Raw genomic sequence first — 18,991 nt, 5'->3', positions numbered from 1 at the left:
TGAAGCGTAAAAAGAGAATGGTGGTTTCAATAGAAGGCTAGATTAAGTAGGGAAGACTTGAGGGACAGAGAGGAAAAGAATAATAATATTTAGTTATATAGCAATGTAGCACTGCCCCCCTTTTACAATGGTGGGCAAGCATCTTTATCCCCATTTTACAGATCAATTAACTGAGGCACAAAGATGAAGGTGCCCAAAGTCACCCATCAACAACTCAGGAACAGAACTCCGCCCTGCCAGTCCAGTGTTCTACCTAGGGTGCTTAAGCACTCATTGCTGTAGTCTCTGAGCATCTCACCATCTTTTGTGTGTTTATGTTATACCAATAAAATAAAAACCAGCAGGATCTTATTAAAGGGAAAAAGGCAAAATGCCACATTTATTGTGAATACAGAAAGAATCATAGTAAGCAATTAGTTATAGCTATAACATTCCATTCAATTTGATATTTATTCACATATTTATTCATACACACACAGGTTCTGCAAGGTTATTATCATAATTACCAGCCTCAGAGTTGCTCATGCCAAGCCACTGGCCAGGTGGCCTGGACATGAGGGAGCAGGGCCTTGTCAGATGCTCGTCTGATGCTCCTGGAAGTTGGTTTGCAGAATCAGACCCCAAAGTTCTCACTTTCTAGAGTCCATTTTTATAGGAATGTCTTCCTATGCCAGGCTATGGGAATTGCTTCATCATGCTGTTGCTGAATCAATCAGCAGATGGCACATTCCTGATGGCTCCCTGCTGCCAGATGTTATCTTGTTCTTTGGTTCTCCCATTCTTGAGGCTGTTGGGTGGATTCCAATCTGCCCTCCGGGGGTCCTCTGGTTATTTCCACTTGACGCCTTCTTCAGCCGATGGACACTAGATTCTTAGGCTGGCACCTCCCTGATCATTCAGTTATTATCCACACACATCCTCGATCTCTGTTTTAATCACAATTGTTAACAAAGCAAGATGAATACAACAAAAGGGCAGGGAGTCTCTGGGTGCTGTTTCTGTTGTTACAGAGTATTGCTTTGAGTCTCTCTCTGTGTGAGTAGTTGTTGTTACAAAGAATTGCTTTGAGAACAGACTCTATCTTAGAATGTACTAACACAATTAGCAGCTTGCAAGTTTCACACATAGAGGGAGAGAAACAGTACCAAAAACCAAGAGACCTCTTAATTAGTAATACCCTGGAATTTAAACTATGGGGAATCAAACTAATTTGTGATTTTAATAAAGAACTTCTTTAATATGATCCAACAATGGACCCTCTTATTAAAACCTCAGTAGCATGTATCTCCTTGCTGCCCCTGCTGCCACAATACTAATATTGATCCACAACCTAAATACTGGCCAATGCTTCCACCTCAGATGCTGAATGTGTGTTGGAAGGAGCAGCTTCCTCTGAGGAAGCAGAAGAGGCAGGAGTCTTCTCATCAGTATCCTCTGCTTTGATTATTCTGATGGAGTTTTCTTTCTTCGAAAGCCAGAAAGCAGGGTAGAGCGGCTCAGCAAATTCACACTCAAACTTGTGTAACAGAGTCATGGTGTCCAAGGTGACACCATAGAAGGACAAAGTGCCCTTGGGGTAGTCCAGATAGACCCCTATCCTGTTGAACGTGTCTGTTTTCAGTGGCGTCTCCACATCACTGTGCCACACAGAGAACCCCTTGCCATGCCACTGGATGCTCCAGGAGAAGTTATTCCCCGAGATACAGCTGTTGCTTTCTGACCCCTTCCGGTCAATGCTTTTGTATGTCATACCAATGTAAACGCCGGCTCCGCTTATTTCAGCCTCAAAGTAGTAGCGACCCATGTACAAGCTGTTGTCTGACAGCACCTGGCGCCAGTGCTCAAATCTTTCAGGGTGATCTGGGTAGGAGTGTTCCCAAGGCGTGGTGTTAGTCACTTTGTGGTTGTCCTCCAAGAGCCTGAGATATCTGTGGGCTGTGTCTGGGTCAAACATTAACGGGCAAGTGTCTAAATAGAAAAGAAAATTGTTACTGAAATGGCTAACGTGGCCTCTCCAGTGAACACTCTCCATGTTGTTTAGCCCAAGATATGAGCTATGGATCCTACTCCACTACTATACATAGTCCATTAGCTGAGCATCACTGGGCAACTGAATACCTTTGTATAGCCCAGGCGATTGTCACCGGGATTGAAAGAAGCTGTGGCCATGCTCATGTTTCAGTCGATAACAATTAAGACAACTGAGATACAGATAATCCAAGATAAACTACATAACCAGGTCGCTCTCTAGAAACCTCTTCCAAACTCCCATTCCCCTCTCCCCCATGAGCCTCATCTGCTTTAGAGTCATTAATTCCAATACTTACACTTGAGAAAGTCACTCCTAGTCTCTGGATCTGGAGCTGATATGCGGTGCCTGGATGGTACAAGTGCAGACACCATCGTTTTGATCCCACAGTCCTCTTCAACAACAAAAAGACAGTTAGTAGTCCCACAGACCACAGGTTGAAAACTGCTGTTCTGTGGTAACAACAAACTTTCACGGATCCCTTAGACACACTCTGCAACCCACCCAGGGGTCCGCGGGCCACGGGTTGAAACCCACTGCACTGCTGTAACACAAATGACAATCAATAATAATGTCAGTGTGAAGCTGGCGTGGATGAGAATCAGGATGAGGCCCACTGAATCCTGGCCTCCTGGGACTTTGTGTAAGCAGTGAAGGGAAACATGGTGTAGAGAAGTCAAGCACAAAATGTCACCTGTGGAGCCCTCCTAGGCGGCTTGCAGAGCTACATCGGTCTCAACTATGGCTAGGGAATACGTCTGGTAAGTTACTCCAGCCTAAAAGCAGTAGAAGGGCTGAAGAGCGGATTGGGTATCTTAGTGCCTCAAACCCACGAAAAGGGCTGCGCTTAACCCCACATCTCCTCAGACGTGCCTAGTCTTGGTGCCTGCCTTGCCTCTTGCACTCAAGTGTCAGGGAGTAGGGGTGAGGTGAAGCTGAGACTTATTCAGTGCAATGGTCAATGCCTGGTGCTTGATTGTATTTGTGCAACAGTGCAACAGCCTCGCAGTTCCTGCTGCACACCACCCTAGGAAGGGCACTCTTGGCTGGCGTGGCACAGTCCCGGTCATTTTTAGGGCTTTGTGATGCTTCTCTGATCAGCTAAACTCAAAACACAAGACCCACTCTGTACCCTAGGCAGCTGTTTCCTGTCCTTCCTTGCCAGGTGTTTCTCTGGCATAAACCCAATCGTACTCAAGCGTGCAGAAATGGGAGGGAGAACAAACCCAGAGAAGAACAGAATCAAACTGCAAAGCAACCGGTGGAGATGAGAGCAGTCAGGGCTGCAGGTCAGTGCCAATAAAAGTAAAGTCCTTCATTCAGGGAGAGTCAATAAACAGCAAGACAGAAAACAGGAGAGGCGAGACTATAAGAAATCAGCAACAGCTATCACATTGTACCTACTAAAGGGCAGGACTGAAATCACGGGGCAATGGGAGAAGCAATAGCTTGAGATGACAGAGGTAAATTTCTATGCATGGGCTAGGATGGGTGTGTCACCAGCTCTATGCTATTACTAGTATGAAAGGAATCTCCATGTGACTAGTTAAGCTGGCTTTCTGGCTGCTTTGCACTGCCAGAGATAGATAGATCATGGAGGTTTTAGAGTAACAGCCGTGTTAGTCTGTATTCGCAAAAAGAAAAGGAGTACTTGTGGCACCTTAGAGACTAACCAATTTATTTGAGCATGAGCTTTCGTGAGCTACAGCTCACTTCATCGGATGCATACTGTGGAAACTGCAGAAGACATTATATACACAGAGACCATGTATTGTTTCATGGTCTCTGTGTATATAATGTCTTCTGCAGTTTCCACAGTATGCATCTGATGAAGTGAGCTGTAGCTCACGAAAGCTTATGATCAAATAAATTGGTTAGTCTCTAAGGTGCCACAAGTACTCCTTTTCTTTTTTAGATCATGGAGGATAATTGTGGGCAATGTTTATAGAGCATTTGGAGATCCCTGGATGGAGAGCAGTAGAGAAGGACAAAGTATTATTATAAAATTGCAGTACTCATTTATTCCAGAAAAAAACCAGATTTGCTGTAAATGCTACAACTTGTATGGAGTTAAAACCAGCTAAATCACCATGGATTCCACAGCTCCCTCCTCTGTCCATATGTTTCTCAAGGAAATAACTTCAGTCCTGAGGTGGCTGAGTTGATTCTCATCAGGAAAGAGCCTGGTTTCCTTGTTGTCACCTCCAGCTCATACCTGACTTTGTGTCAAGACTGCCAGCAAGGCAGGATTGATGCTGTGACCTCCATACATGCTCTAAGCAGGCAGAGATCGCACTAGCACCTAACAGCAAATAGCCTTTGCTTTACTGGGGAAACCAGGAGTGACTACATATAAACAAGTGGAACTGACTCAGCTGATAATGTTAATGCATGGGAGGGCGAGGAATTCATCTGGATTGTGTCAGACTCATATTGCTTATCAGATTTCTATTGTGGACTAAAAAGGCATTTGGATAGCAACCTAGGTAATATCCAGGCCTTTTTACACAGTAAATCATTAACTGCTGATTGAGGTGGATTGATCATTTGAAAGAAAGAGTGGGACAAAGTTAAATAGTGAGGAGAGGGGGCAATACCTGGAATGTTTCTACATTCTGCTTGCTCTCTTTTCTAATCACAGTATTGTGCTTAAATAGAAACATCACCCCCAACACACACACCCCTTAATCATCCCACTTTTCCCGCATGCTTGGACATCCAGTAAAATCGCAATCTCTACATCCCAATCTGTTACCATAGGAATCAGTGTGTGATGTTGCAAATCCAGCATGATGATCTCATTGCACACAGGAAGGATTGTCTGGTGGGTTTCTATTCCTGACTCTGCCACTGTGACCTTGGGATTCTCTGTTTCTGGGGGCCCGGGAAGCATTTTACAATTTATTGTAATTTACAATTTACAATTTATTGTAAAGCATTTTACTTTATTGAAAGAGGATAAGAAGACACTACCACAGGGCAGGTTCAAGGTGGAAGCACAGCAGAGGGCATTTCTGACAGTAGCAGAGCACAGTTCCTTGCAAAGCACTGGTGAAATAGGGCAAGGCTCTGAGTGCAGACAGAACGGAGACTGCCTTGGTGAGTCTGTGTAAAAAATGCTGATGGGTGTGCTGTACACCTTAACCAGAGGGAGAATCCAAAACCCCCTGGAGCAGGAGTAGCTGAACATCATGGCTTGGAGACAAAGCAAGAGTTCAAGAAAACACAACCAGGATGCCAGGACAGGAACATACACCCACAAGCAAGGATTAGAACAGAGCTTCCTTATTTTGCAGAGAGTCTAATGGAACAGTATGAAGGTAGAGATTAAATATTGCAAAGAATCTGTACAGAGCATCAGACAGTAACAGGGGATGAGGGATTAGTATAAAATGGGACTGAAGTACAACACCGAGAGCTACTCAAATGCACTGTATGGTGTATTCAAAATAGAAGAGTTTGCCAAAGATGGTCCAAAGACATTTGGCCCTTCAGAGCCCAGGACCGGCTTAGGAGGACAGTCCACGCGTGGCACAGAGAAGCATCATAGAATCATGGAATATCAGGGTTGGAAGGGACCTCAGGAGGTCATCTAGTTCAACCCCCTGCTCAAAGCAGGACCAATCCCCAACTAAATCATCCCAGCCAGGGCTTTGTCAAGCCTGACCTTAAAAGCTTCTAAGGAAGGAGATTCCACCACCTCCCTAGGTAATGCATTCTAGTGTTTCACCACCCTCCTAGTGAAAAAGTTTTTCCTAATAGCCTACCTAAACCTCCCCCACTGCAACTTGAGACCATTACTCCTTGTTCTGTCATCAGCTACCACTGAGAACAGTCTAAAGCCATCCTCTTTGGAACCCCCTTTCAGGTAGTTGAAAGCAGCTATCAAATCCCCCCTCATTCTTCTCTTCCCCAGACTAAACAATCCCAGTTCCCTCAGCCTCTCCTCATAAATCATGTGTTCCAGTCCCCTAATCATTTTTGTTGCCCTCCGCTGGACTCTTTCCAATTTTTCCACATCCTTCTTGTAGTGTGGGGCCCAAAACTGGACACAGTACTCCAGATGAGGCCTCACCAATGTTGAATAGAGGGGAATGATTATGTCCCTCGATCTGCTGGCAATGCCCCTACGTATACATCCCAAAATGCCATTGGCCTTCTTGGCAACAAGGGCACACTGTTGACTCATATCCAGCTTCTCGTCCACTGTAACCCCTAAGTCCTTTTCTGCAGAACTGCTGCCAAGCCATTCGGTCCCTAGTCTGTAGCGGTGCATGGGATTCTTCCATCCTAAGTGCAGGGCTCTGCACTTGTCCTTGTTGAACCTCATCAGATTTCTTTTGGCCCAATCCTCTAATTTGTCTAGGTCCCTCTGTATCCTATCCCTACCCTCCAGCGTATCTACCTCTCCTCCCAGTTTAGTGTCATCTGCAAACTTGCTGAGGGTGTAATCCACACCATCCTCCAGAACAAAACCAGCCCGAGGACCGACCCTTGGGGCACTCCACTTGATACCGGCTGCCAACTAGACATGGAGCCATTGATCACTACCTGTTAAGCCCGACAATCTAGCCAACTTTCTATCCACCTTATAGACCATTCATCCAGCCCACACTTCTTTAACTTGCTGGCAAGAATACTGTGGGAGACCGTGTCAAAAGTTTGCTAAAGTCAAGGAACAACACGTCCACCACTTTCCCCTCATCCACAGAGCCAGTTATCTCGTCATAGAAGGCAATTAGATTAGTCAGGCATGACCTTCCCTTGGTGAATCCATGCTGACTGTTCCTGATCACTTTCCTCTCCTCTAAGTGCTTCAGAATTGATTCCTTGAGGACCTGCTCCATGATTTTTCCAGAGACTGAGGTGAGGCTGACTGATCTGTAGTTCCCAGGATCCTCCTTCTTCCCTTTTTTAAAGATGGGCACTACATTAGCCTTTTTCCAGTCGTCCGGGACTTCCCCGGATCGCCATGAGTTTTCAAAGATAATGGCCAATGGCTCTGCAATCATATCCGCCAACTCCTTTAGCACTCTTGGATGCAGTGCATCCGGCCTCATGGACTTGTGCTCGTCCAGCTTTTCTAAATAGTCCCGAACCACTTCTTTCTCCACAGAGGGCTGGTCACCTCCTCCCCATGCTGTGCTGCCCAGTGCAGTAGTCTGGGAGCTGACCTTGTTTGTGAAGACAGAGGCAAAAAAGCATTGAGTACATTAGCTTTTTCCACATCCTCTGTCACGAGGTTGCCTCCATCATTCAGTAAGGGGCCCACACTTTCCTTGACTTTCTTCTTGTTGCTAACATATCTGAAGAAACCCTTCTTGTTACTCGTAACATCTCTTGCTAGCTGCAACTCCAGGTGTGATTTGGCCTTCCTGATTTCACTCCTGCATCCCCGAGCAATATTTTTATACTCTTCCCTGGTCATTTGTCCAATCTTCCACTTCTTGTAAGCTTTTTTTTGTGTGTTCAAGATCAGCAAGGATTTCACTGTTAAGCCAAGCTGGTCGCCTGCCATATTTACTATTCTTTCTACACATCAGGATGGTTTGTCCCTGTAACCTCAAAAAAGATTCTTTAAAATACAGCCAGCTGTCCTGGACTCCTTTCCCCCTCATGTTATTCTCTCAGGGGATCCTGCCCATCAGTTCCCTGAGGGAGTCAAAGTCTGCTTTTCTGAAGTCCAGGGTCCGTATTCTGCTGCTCTCCTTTCTTCCCTGTGTCAGGATCCTGAACTCAACCATCTCATGGTCACTGCCTCCCAGGTTTCCATCCACTTTAGCTTCCCTACTAATTCTTCCCGGTTTGTGAGCAGCAGGTCAAGAAGAGCTCTGCCCCTAGTTGGTTCCTCCAGCACTTGCACCAGGAAATTGTCCCCTACCCTTTCCAAAAACCTCTTGGATTGTCTGTGCACCGCTGTATTGCTCTCCCAGCAGATATCAGGGTGATTGAAGTCTCCCATGAGAACCAGGGCCTGCGATCTAGTAACTTCCGTGAGTTGCCGGAAGAAAGCCTCGTCCACTTCATCCCCCTGGTCCGGTGGTCTATAGCAGACTCCCACCACGAAATCACCCTTGTTGCTCAGACTTCTAAACTTAATCCTGAGACACTCAGGTTTTTCTGCAGTTTCATACTTGAGCTCTGAGCAGTCATACTGCTCCCTTACATACAGTGCTACTCCCCCACCTTTTCTGCCCTGCCTGTCCTTTCTGAACAGTTTATAACCATCCATGACAGTACTCCAGTCATGTGAGTTATCCCACCAAGTCTCTGTTATTCCAATCACATCATAATTCCTTGACTGTGCCAGGACTTCCAGTTCTCCCTACTTGTTTCCCAGGCTTCTTGCATTTGTGTATAGGCACTTGAGATAACTTGCTGATCGTCCCTCTTTCTCAGTATGAGGCAGGAGCCCTGCCCTCTCGCGCGCTCCTGCTTCCTCCCGGTATCCCACTTCCCCACTTACCTGAGGGCTTTGGTCTCCTTCCCCCGGTGAACCTAGTTTAAAGCCCTCCTCACTAGGTTAGCCAGCCTGCTTGCGAAGATGCTCTTCCCTCTCTTCGTTAGGTGGAGTCCGTCTCTGCCTAGCACTCCTCCTTCTTGGAACACCATCCCATGGTCAAAGAATCCAAAGCCTTCTCTCTGACACTACCTGCGTAGCCATTCGTTGACTTCCACGATTCGACGGTCTTTACCCAGGCCTTTTCCTTCCACGGGGAGGATGGACGAGAAGACCACTTGCGCCTCAAACTCCTTTATCCTTCTTCCCAGAGCCACATAGTCCACAGTGATCCGCTCAAGGTCATTCTTGGCAGTATCATTGGTGCCCACGTGGAGAAGCAGGAAGGGGTAGCGATCCGAGGGCTTGATGAGTCTCGGCAGTCTCTCCGTCACATCGTGAATCCTAGCTCCTGACAAGCAGCAGACTTCTCGGTTTTCCCGGTCGGGGCGGCAGATAGATGACTCAGTCCCCCTGAGGAGAGAGTCCCCGACCACCACCACCCACCTCCTTAGACTAGACACCTCCCCGAATGTGCTTCAGGTAGTGGGTTTTGGGCAGCAGGCATTTTATCAGGACCTCACTTTTGCCATCTGGTGACAGCACTAAAGTGTTCACAGAGAGAGAGAGAGAGAGAGAGAGAGAGAGAGAGCTCTGCAAACGTACACTTAAACAGCTGCAAGGCAGAGGATGAGACTCACCTGCCTTTGCAAACTCCTGGAGCTTTTCCTTATAGGTGGTTTGTACAAGCTGTAGCAAGAGTTCTGTTGACTCTGAGATGACCCTTCTGATCCCTGACAGTTTATCTTTGAGTCCAATATAAACACTGGGAAGCACATCATCCCCTGTGTTCTTCTTGAGCTCACAATATTCCTGCCAAAAAAAAAAACAGTTCTGTTTAGGCTCATTTCCTCATATGTTTGGCTGATTTTGTACCAGATCCATCTCACCATGAAGTTACTAGCAAAATCCAAATTGACTTTAGTGGGAGCAGACTCTGACCCTTTCCATTCCATTGAAGCCCTGAAGAACTTAAACTCATCTGATTCAGGAACCTATATTATGGGAGATCCTTAAGATCAGGCTGAATATGAAGTTCACCAGATAAACTTTATGATTGTAAAGCTAAAGCCAAGGAACAGCAATCTCTGGACCTCACTACAAGCTTCCCTGTACTCTGAGGGCATTAGAAAAAGAAGACCAGGGTCATAAAATAATGAAGGAAACAACACACCCAGCATTTATAATGAAATTACAGTGTTGTTGGCTGTAGGCTAATAGTGCATCTCAGTCAGTTCCAGGGAGAATGAAGAGAAGTCTTAGCAACTTCTAGAGATAAAGGTGTAGGGCAAAGTTCTATCATCTTCATCCAGAGCTTTGCACAGTTTAGGCTCAAACAATGTGGCCTTTAGAGATCTGAAACATTTTCCTTCTTTAAAAACAAAGGTGAAAAAATCTCACCCTCTCTCTCCTCCTAGATTTCAGAGCACTTTAGGGCTGAGAGGCACTTTGACAATCTCAGTCTTACACTCCACAACTCAGGGAGGGTCAATCAGTTCTGAATTTGGAGTCAGAATCTTCATTTCAGGTTACAGGAGATGCAGGCCGGTTCTAATGTTCTTAGAAGGCCTGGCACCATTTTTCAATTATAAAATAGCGCAATGCAGTCTGATTGTACTGCACACTTGACCTGAACGCCACAAACCAGACACTTATCTACAGACACACCATCCCCCAGGTCTTTATAATGGAAAGGCAGAGGTGAAAGTAAGCCGGTACGGTCCAGTACGGCGTTCCGGCAAGAGCCAGTATGCCGTGCCGGACTGGACCGACTTCCCCAGGCTGGTGCTTTAAAGGCCCTCAGGCTCCCCGCAGTGACAGGAGACCCAAGCCCCTTAAAAAGCCGCCCGAGCCCTGCTGCCGGAGCCCCAGGGTAGTGGCAACAGGGCTCCGGCGGTGATTTAAAGGGCCGGGAGCTCTGCTGCGGTAGCGGTGGCTGGAGCCTGGGGCCCTTTAAATCACCCCTGAGCGCTGGGGCTCCCAGCTGCCTCTGCAGCTGGTAGGTCCCGGGGTGATTTAAAGGCCCCAGGGCTCCAACTGCAGCTGGGAGCCCCTGGGCTTTTAAATCTTGATTTAAAGGGCCTGGGTATTTAAAGGCCCCACCTCTTCCGGTTGAGGCCACACACCCCTGCTTAGGACTCCAGAGTACCAGTAAGTCCTTTAAGTTACTTTCACCCTTGTGGAAAGGCCTTGTCCTTCATGCTACCTTAAGGAACAGGATGTCACTGGTGTGGAGGGCCATCTTCTCCAGCCTGAGTTTATTCTCTTCCATGGCAGCATGCTTGTGCTCCAGATGGATCTTTATCCCGTTGGCTTGATTCACCGCCACGTGCTCCTTCTCCTCTAGAAATGCCAGTACATCCGAGTGGGCCATCTTGACAGCTTCCAAGAGCTCCCCAAACTGACCGGACACCAGGTTTTTCACTTCGGAAATAGAACTCTACAGGGACAAAAGCCACCGCTGTTGCCTTTTCCAACCAGCCTCGCCGTTTCGCCATTGCACCTTCCTGGCAAATGCATCAGGATGTGCAAACAGCATTTTCTAATCACTGTGGAGATGCCTCCACAGCACAAAGGCAGTGACAGCAACAGCTAATCAGTAAATCCAAACCAAGGAACTGGAACCCATGGCCTGTTTCCAGCAGATCCTGGTCTCTTCCCCTATGCCCCAACACACATACATACACACAACCTGAGAGCAGTTTAGGGCTCTTAGGTTTTGACTGATTAAGAATCATAGCCAGGGAAATACCTTTCTGTGACAGAAAGGTTAAGTTAATTGGACCTGTGGAACTGCTGGATGCTGTTAAAAGGGCAACCTGTAATCCCAATCAAAGTTGTAGGAGGTGGCGAGTTGACCCAGGAAGGGGATGGCATTTCTTTTCAGAACAGAGAATTGGAAGGATGAAGGAAAGCATGCCCATGTAGCGCTGTGTCTTCCTTTTCATTGTGTTATGGGGTTAGATCACAGTGAACCATAGGCCTGAACCAGTTATGCATTGCCCATACATAAGAAGACCAGCTATCTCAGCACCTGGCTATGGAGGGATTTGACACCAACAACCCAACAGCAAGCCTTCTGAATGCACAGTACTGATATCCCAGTTAATCCTCATCATTTATTTATAAGTCGGCATGGAAGGATTCGATTTTTATTGGTAGGTGTCAGTAAAGATTGATTTCGCCGTACGCACGCAAACCGGCAAAAAAATATTTCCATCAACAGTAATCAAAATTCACAGTCAGGCACAGGAAGAAACATTCTGCCTGAGCACGTGGCAGAGTTTGATTTGAGGATATTGACTTTGGCTATTTTGAGATGTGATGCTGACAATTTGTGTTGTAATGGTTATCAAGCTTTCATTTTTTGAATCTCAACGTCCACTGTCATGAAACAATTATTGTTTGACCCTCCCCATTGATGGACACCCCCATAACTTCCCACAACTGTGAACATTTAAATGAATAAAAAATAAAAATGCTTAAAAATAAATATGAACACAGTCAGCTGAAATTATAAAAATGAAAGTAAAATTCTGCCAAGCCTATTTATAAGGCTGGTGGCCAAGTTGCAAAGCACTGAGACTTACTGTGGAGAATTGGGCAGTTGGGGGGGGAGGGGGGCTCTCAAAGTACCAACAGAGAGGGGAGAAAATCCACAGGAGTAACACCTCTGTTCCCACAATGAGCTTCCCATGCGACAAAGCACAGCACACACAGAAACGGACATGGAGGCACTTCCAATGGATAATTGAGAAGGTAACACAGTCATAGGCACCGACTCTGTGGGTGCTCCGTGGGTGCTGTTTGGTGGTGGGAGGTACGGGGGAGGAGCAGGAACGTGGCGCGCTCAGGGGAGGAGGCAGGGAAGAAGCGGGGCTGGGATTTGGGGAAGGGGTCGGAATAGGGGCAGGGAGGGGGTGGAGTTGGGGTGCGGGCTTTGGGGTAGGGGTTGGAATGGGGGCGGGGCTGGGAGCAGAGGGGGGTTGAGTAGAAGTTGGGGCCTATGAACACAATGAGTAAACAAACAGGATCTCTTCTCATTATTGAAGTAGGACAGGTATTGTATGGCACAGAGGATGCAGCCCTGCCTGCACTGGGGCTGGAGCCCTGCTGCTGGAAATGGAAATAAGGCGTAACTTCAATGAATCACAGGGTAAAATTCCACCCTGATTTCTACTCAACAGTCCCTGGGGGGAAAGTACCATGTGGCCTCATGGAGAGGTTACAGGATCTCTCCAGCAGGATGGCTACAACCAGGCTGACTTGGATCCTCTCCATACTTCCTTGTAAATCAAACAAAAACCCTCATTCTCCCAGATTATCAGAGTTGAGGACTGGCTCCTCAAAGGCATTTAAGCCCCTAACTCCCATTTCTGCTCAGACTGCCTACAAAGAGGTGAGTCAGAGCCAGTGGCTGTTGATCTGAGAATTCATCCAGAAATAGAAACTGGACTCAGACCAGCAAATTATCTCACAGAGGCTATCAGGAGGTAACGACTTTCCCCTAGATTTGAAGCAGCCACCTAGAAATGAAGGGCTTCATCTCTCATTAGCCATGTCCTGAGGGTTGGTTCTGGAATTACCATGCAGAAAAGTAACATCCTATCCGAGGAAGCAGCTGCGGAGGCTGTACCATGGAGTGAAGTCTGCGGGTTTACGTGAGTATTATGGCCACAACACAGGACAATTTCAAAAGGGTAACAATTAATATGATTAGTCCGCTTTTCAAACTGTTGAAACGTGACACTGCTCTTTGGAAGCCCTGTGGAGATGTGACTCACCAAAGATGCTTCACATAGGCAGCTGAATGATATCATCAAACAACAGTTCTGGGTGGATTCTCCACAACAGAAGCCGGCACAAAGCTGACCCTGCCCTGGAATACTAAATCTTTTGGCATTTGCAAGTGTTCCCTCACGAGATGAACAAAGCCACTTGGATTAAAGGCAAAGCAGCCCAAAAATCTCCCCCGCAATTCAAAACAAGCCTGAAATTTGGTGGAGTTTTTCAGCTTTTGACAGTCGTGCATTTTAATTGTCACGTGGCCTCTGGACGTTGTGATTCTACCCAGGCTAGGACCTCACTGTCTTTTTATAGTCACTTTTCAGGGTAATACTGCACTGGAGGGGAGTTTGAGCTGTGAAGTTGAGATGTTATCTGAGATTGTCCAAAGAATTTGGGATTCAGTATCTCAGTGTAACCCCTAAGTGAATGTTTGCTACAGGTCCCGTTCTGTGAGCAATCTGCAGAGGAAAAGAGTTAGTTACAGCCCCATGTAGGAAGCTTTAGTTGAGCTGCTGCAGCTCTCTGAGCTCCCAGTTCAATCTTTGGTGTCAAGCTGTTTTTTATGTAATAGTTAGTGGGCTTGATTCTCAGTGGTGTAAATCTCTCTTTCTGAGGTATTTATCTGGTCCCCATTACCATCATGTCTGAGCACCTCACAATTTTTAACATATTACTCTTCACAACACCCAAGAGGCAGGGCAGTGCTATTCTCCCTATTGTACAGGTGGGAAATGGAGCCAGAGGGAGACTAAGTGGTTTGCCCAAGGTCACACAGGAAGACTGTGGCAGAACAGGGAATTGAGTCTCGGGTTAGTGTCCCACCCACCCTTCCATCCAACCTGCCCCATTGGCATGTTATTGTCTTGCTTCTCAGGGTTTTTAATGGAATGTGAGTAGCGGCTTGTGACCAGAGAGGGGAGAGCATGCCAGCGGCATGGAACAGGCATGGAGATGTCTGCAGATGACAGAAACATGGAGGCTTCATACACTTCACACATAAAGGATTGTAAGACCATTATCCAGGCTACCATTAAATATCATACAACCATTTTCATTCCATTATTATGGGTTCAGTTTAATCTGAGGAGGAGAAATAACCCAAGTTCTGTCCTTACCACTATAGACTGTGTATTATTCTGCAGCTTGACAATTGCGTTTTCAGTGGACTTCAGTTTCCAGTCGTACTCTGCTTGAGTCTGCAGAAGTTCTCTCTGTGAATGGATGAAGCAGGTGTTAACAATCCACTCTCTCAGTGACCAAACAGGATAGCAGAGAGAGGGTTTTATGAAACTCTATAGCTGATTTTTGGTACCCAAAGCAGCCAGCTGGAACCCGCTCCACTTCCCACAGACAAGAGCAATCCACAGACTCACAACACTCTGGACATTTTTATTAGCTTCTGTCTGATCTGGGGAGTGTGTCATTTTTTCCAGCAACACAATAAATTAGAAAATTCTGTCTCTGCAGCTCCTGCTACCTCTAGCGGCTGGGAAAGCCTATGACAGCAACAGAAACAGCAAATAAAACATCCTTGGTTACACATGGCTGCAGTAAATAAGCCCTAAGAAGGTCAGTCATCCAGAGCAGTGGAAGGGATATGTCAGAATCCAGATCAATGAGTGGGGAAAATACAAGAGGAAAGGGTCTGGGTTTTGCCTTGATCTTTCATACAAAGACTAGGAACAGATGGAATGGTTAACAAACGTAAAACCAATCCCTCCAGCCCACCCAAATCTTGGAACATTTCTAGACCCAAATTTGAAGTAAAAATTTTCAAGGTTCTGAAAAAAGTTTCCCTCTCACTTCTAGGGTCTGAGTCTGCTCTCATTTATACTGGTTTTCACTCCATTAACTCCATAGGGCGCCTATGTGACTTGGAGCCAGAGGTCCCAGTTTCAAAAGTGACTCATGGTCAGGTTTTGAAAGATATTCAGAAACCTAAAGGGGCAGGTAGGTTTAGTGGAATTTTCAAAAGCACCCAGGCACCAAACTCCCACTGAAATCCCCCCAAACAGCTATCTGCATCTTTAGGCCCCTAGATACCTTTTAAAATTGGGCCCTAAGTCACTTTTGCAAATTGGACTTGGGCTCCTGAATCCCATAGGTGCTTTAGAAAATTTTACCCATGACAAAAAGACCAGAGTATTAACATGAAATGGCCCGTTTGATTCTCACATATCATGCCAAAGCCGGGTTGTTGGGGGGCGGGGAGGGGACAGGTTATAGGCACAACTGGAATTCCCATTATAAAGCATACAGCATTGAGAAACGCTGTTGGCTCATTTTAAACCAGGAAATCTTTAGTCCATTCACAGATAAATCAACAGCATTTTTAAACAAACCTTCTCGAGCAGGTACTGGCAACAGAAACCTGGTCCTGGAATGGAGCCCGTTTCCGCCCCCAGCTGGGAGTGGAAGGGAAGGTAAACACAAGCTGCAAAGGGCACAGATTTGTATCTCGCTCAGTATAGGAAGAAGAAATGCAACTATATACTTCCCAAACCAGTCTTTCACTGCTACACACTACACAGTGGTGCACTCTAGGGTCAAATCCTGGAGCCTTTACTCAGTCCTTACAAAGACAGTGGGCTCGACTCACCCCCTCACTGGGTTTTACTCCTTTGTGATTCTGTTGAGCCCAATTCTGAGCTCAGAATCAGAACAGTAGTGATTCATATCCTCTTGGCACAGGGGGAAGTAGTGACACACGGTCTCAGGCCCTGGGGAATCAGGCCCATTGGTATTAATGAGGTTACTCCTGCTTTACACCAATGTGAGTGGTGGCTTTGACAGGGTAGAAACTGAGTAAAGACTTGAGGATTTGGCCCACAGCCAGGGACAACAAATCCCTCTTTGATATAAAGTACAAGTAACTCATTAATGAAACCAAGAGCCCTATACAGGCTACAAATCAGACAAGACCTAGGGCTCCTCTCCCTTATCACAGCTTCAATCAGGAGCAAACCCACTCATGCCAAATCCTAGTATAAGAGTAAGACGAGTGTATAACGGTTGTGAGTGAGAAGGCCCTGGGCCCCACTCTGCCCCTATGCCCCTCTGCATCCTGGATCACTCTTCCCCAATGAACACCAATAAATACCAGGCAGTGACACACCTCATTGTCCTTCCTGGCTGCCTCACAGGTGAGCAAGTTGTGCCCCTTGTGCTCTTCGGCCAGGCACTCCTCACAGACACACACCAGGTCGGTCTGGCAGAACCACCCCAAGTGGCCTTTGTGAGTCTCACAGGTCTGCAGATCAATGTCCTTCGCGGGGTCCATCAGCTTGTGGCTCCGCAGCTTGCTGTTCTCCAGGTGAGGCCGGAGGTGGTCCTCGCAGTAATTCACCATGCAGGTCAAGCAGGACTTCACTGCCAGGACCTTCTGGGCCATGCAGAAGTCACACAGGATCTCTTGCCCATCCTCCAGACCGTTCCCCTGCTCCAGAAGGCCAGGCTGGCCCGTTGCCATCTCAGAGCCATGTACAATCAAACTGCCCTGCAGGTCAGGTCCTGGGCTAGTGGCTTCTGGGCTTTCATGGCCACTCAACTCTTCACCTTCAGTTTTCTCACCTGGGAAGCCATTGCCCTCACAGACCTGGTGCCCTTTTGCCTTAGGGACAGGGTCACCTAGTACCAATTCCTGGGGCAGCCTGTCTGGAGCAGTGGGGCCACAGTCAGCCATTTCTGAGTTCCTCTGCCTTCCAAGGCATGCACACTGTAACTGCACAGCAAAGGGGGAATGAAAGAAAGTGACACACCTGAACTCACCCAACTGCCTGCAGCTGTTAACTCTTTCCAGCCCCTTTCAGGAAGTAGGAGTGCAACCAGAGCCAAGAAGCAAACCGCAAGTGAGTTTGTTCTGTGAATGACAGGTTGTGTGAGCTGTAGATAAATGCTGCTCCTTAAAAGCTGTCAATCTTGTCACTGTCCCTCTGTCTCAAATCTACAACCTTCCACCCGGACTTGCTGTCCTCTGTACTTCCAGCTACAGTTGGCTGGAAAGTTGTTTTTTTCCTCCCAAATGGAAAATTTCAAATTTTCATCAAGAACCAAGAAAAATTCAGCTGAAAACTACTGAAAATAAACAAAAAATTGGTTTTGGGGTTTCCAACAAAAAATCAAAAATTGTCAAGGATAGGAGACCCCTTCTGCAGAATTTTTCATTTTTTTCACATACCCAGATTCCCAATGAAAAAAAGTTTTGATGAAAAATTTTCAACCAGCCCTCCCTGTAGCCTGATGAAATGTACTATTAATAGTGAGCCAAACCCTCATGTTCTTCCATGGCACACCTGTTGAACGGTCTAAATCTTGATGCCCTGATGAGTTTTTTATTCAAATGGAATTGTGACTGAGCCAGGACTGACTACAATCTGAGTGAGACTGCCAGGACTTGGCCCATTAGTTATATTTAATACTTGTAGGTAGGCACGCTTTTCATCTTGCAACAACCACTGAGCTAGTTCTCTCTGAGAGGCTGAGTTATGGGGCAGAGATTATTTAAATCCACATGCCCTTTGGAAACTTTCTGCACAAAATATTAGCTCATGTTCTTCATTTTGGCTTTTCGCCCCTCCTTTGCTCATGGGAAACACAGCCGATACAGTTTAAGTTCCCAGTTTTATCATGTGAGCACTGAAGGAATTTGCTGCTCTAAATGCAGCTTTTCTCCTGCGTTCCCCTTCCTCTGTTCAGAAAGGCAAGGCTGAAAAAAGTGAAACTGGTTCTTCCAGTGGATGGTGGAGTTGTGAAATAAGAGAACTTCCACTCAGGTGCCATCCCTTTTTTGGCATCGAGGAAGAAGATGGTAATAGGCATCTTTGGTGACTCCAGGATGGTTTGCATCATGCCTCTATATCTGAGGCAAAATGATTTAGGGGTTTGGGGAGGTTACCCTTTGCTATTGTAAAAGACTCGTAGACTTTAAGGTCAGAAGAGACCATCATGATCATCTCGTTTGACCTGCATATTGCAGGCCGCAGCACCTCACCAGTGCCGGGTTTACAATGGCACCAGTGGCACCATGGAGCCAGGCCCATGCTCTGCTTGCACTGTGCCCCAAGACCCTGCCAGCCCGCTGGTTCCCCCCCACCCACCATTTGCTCCTCTTGGTCTGCCCGCCGGCCGGCCAAGGGCTCCTCTCCACCCCCTTGCCCCACCCGCCAGCTTCTCTCTGCCTCCTGGCCGGACCCCAGTGCACCTCCGGCTCCAGGCAGTCTCTGCTTCCCACCACCTGTGGGGCCCCACCTGTCTCCCCGGAGCTGAGCCGCCTGGGACTGATGCAGAAGCCTGGCCAGTCTTGCCCAGCTGGGGGGAAGGGCAGTGGGGGGAGGGGGGGCTTGGCTGGGCCCTTCCAGGCAAGTAGGTCCTGACGGAGCCCTGGCTGCATTGTCAGCTCAGCCTGGCAAACACAGTAGCCTCCCAGCAGGGCTGGTGAGTGCGTCTGGGAGGCAGGGCATGGGGGAGGGGGTCTCTGGAGGGCCTTGGGGGGTGGGTGCTGGGCTGTGAGAGGGCGGGGAAGATCTCCGTGTGTTGGGGCACTAAGTAGAGGGGGTTCTGTGTGGGGTGCTGGGCAGTTGTGCTGTGCAGGGTACTGTGCATTTGTGGCAGGGTCT

General features: G+C 47.3%; 1 protein-coding gene across 3 annotated transcripts in view; it reads right to left on the bottom strand.

Moving 5' to 3' along the window:
- Nucleotides 1–262: 262 nt before the first annotated feature.
- The window catches only part of TRIM16 (tripartite motif containing 16), a 113,952-nt gene continuing 95,223 nt past the window's right edge, over nt 263–18,991 (bottom strand). Inside the window, exons 1-6 of one of the 3 annotated variants that reach the window (XM_048818368.2) lie at nt 16,492–17,058; nt 14,492–14,587; nt 10,795–11,028; nt 9,230–9,401; nt 2,328–2,423; nt 263–1,968 (exon numbers count right to left, since the gene is read on the bottom strand). In XM_048818368.2, the coding sequence (XP_048674325.2) occupies nt 1,331–1,968; nt 2,328–2,423; nt 9,230–9,401; nt 10,795–11,028; nt 14,492–14,587; nt 16,492–17,058 (1,803 nt within the window). In that variant the 3' untranslated portion in view covers nt 263–1,330. Of the gene's footprint in view, nt 1,969–2,327; nt 2,424–9,229; nt 9,402–10,794; nt 11,029–14,491; nt 14,588–16,491; nt 17,059–18,991 lie in introns of those variants that run through there. The other 2 variants (XM_048818369.2, XM_048818370.2) reach the window with 2 other exon arrangements.

The sequence above is a fragment of the Caretta caretta genome, chromosome 14 (assembly GCF_965140235.1).
Source record: "Caretta caretta isolate rCarCar2 chromosome 14, rCarCar1.hap1, whole genome shotgun sequence".
Lineage (NCBI taxonomy): Eukaryota > Metazoa > Chordata > Testudines > Cheloniidae > Caretta > Caretta caretta.
The sequence above is the reverse complement of the archived record's forward strand: the minus strand, read 5'-3'. Positions and strand labels throughout refer to the sequence as shown.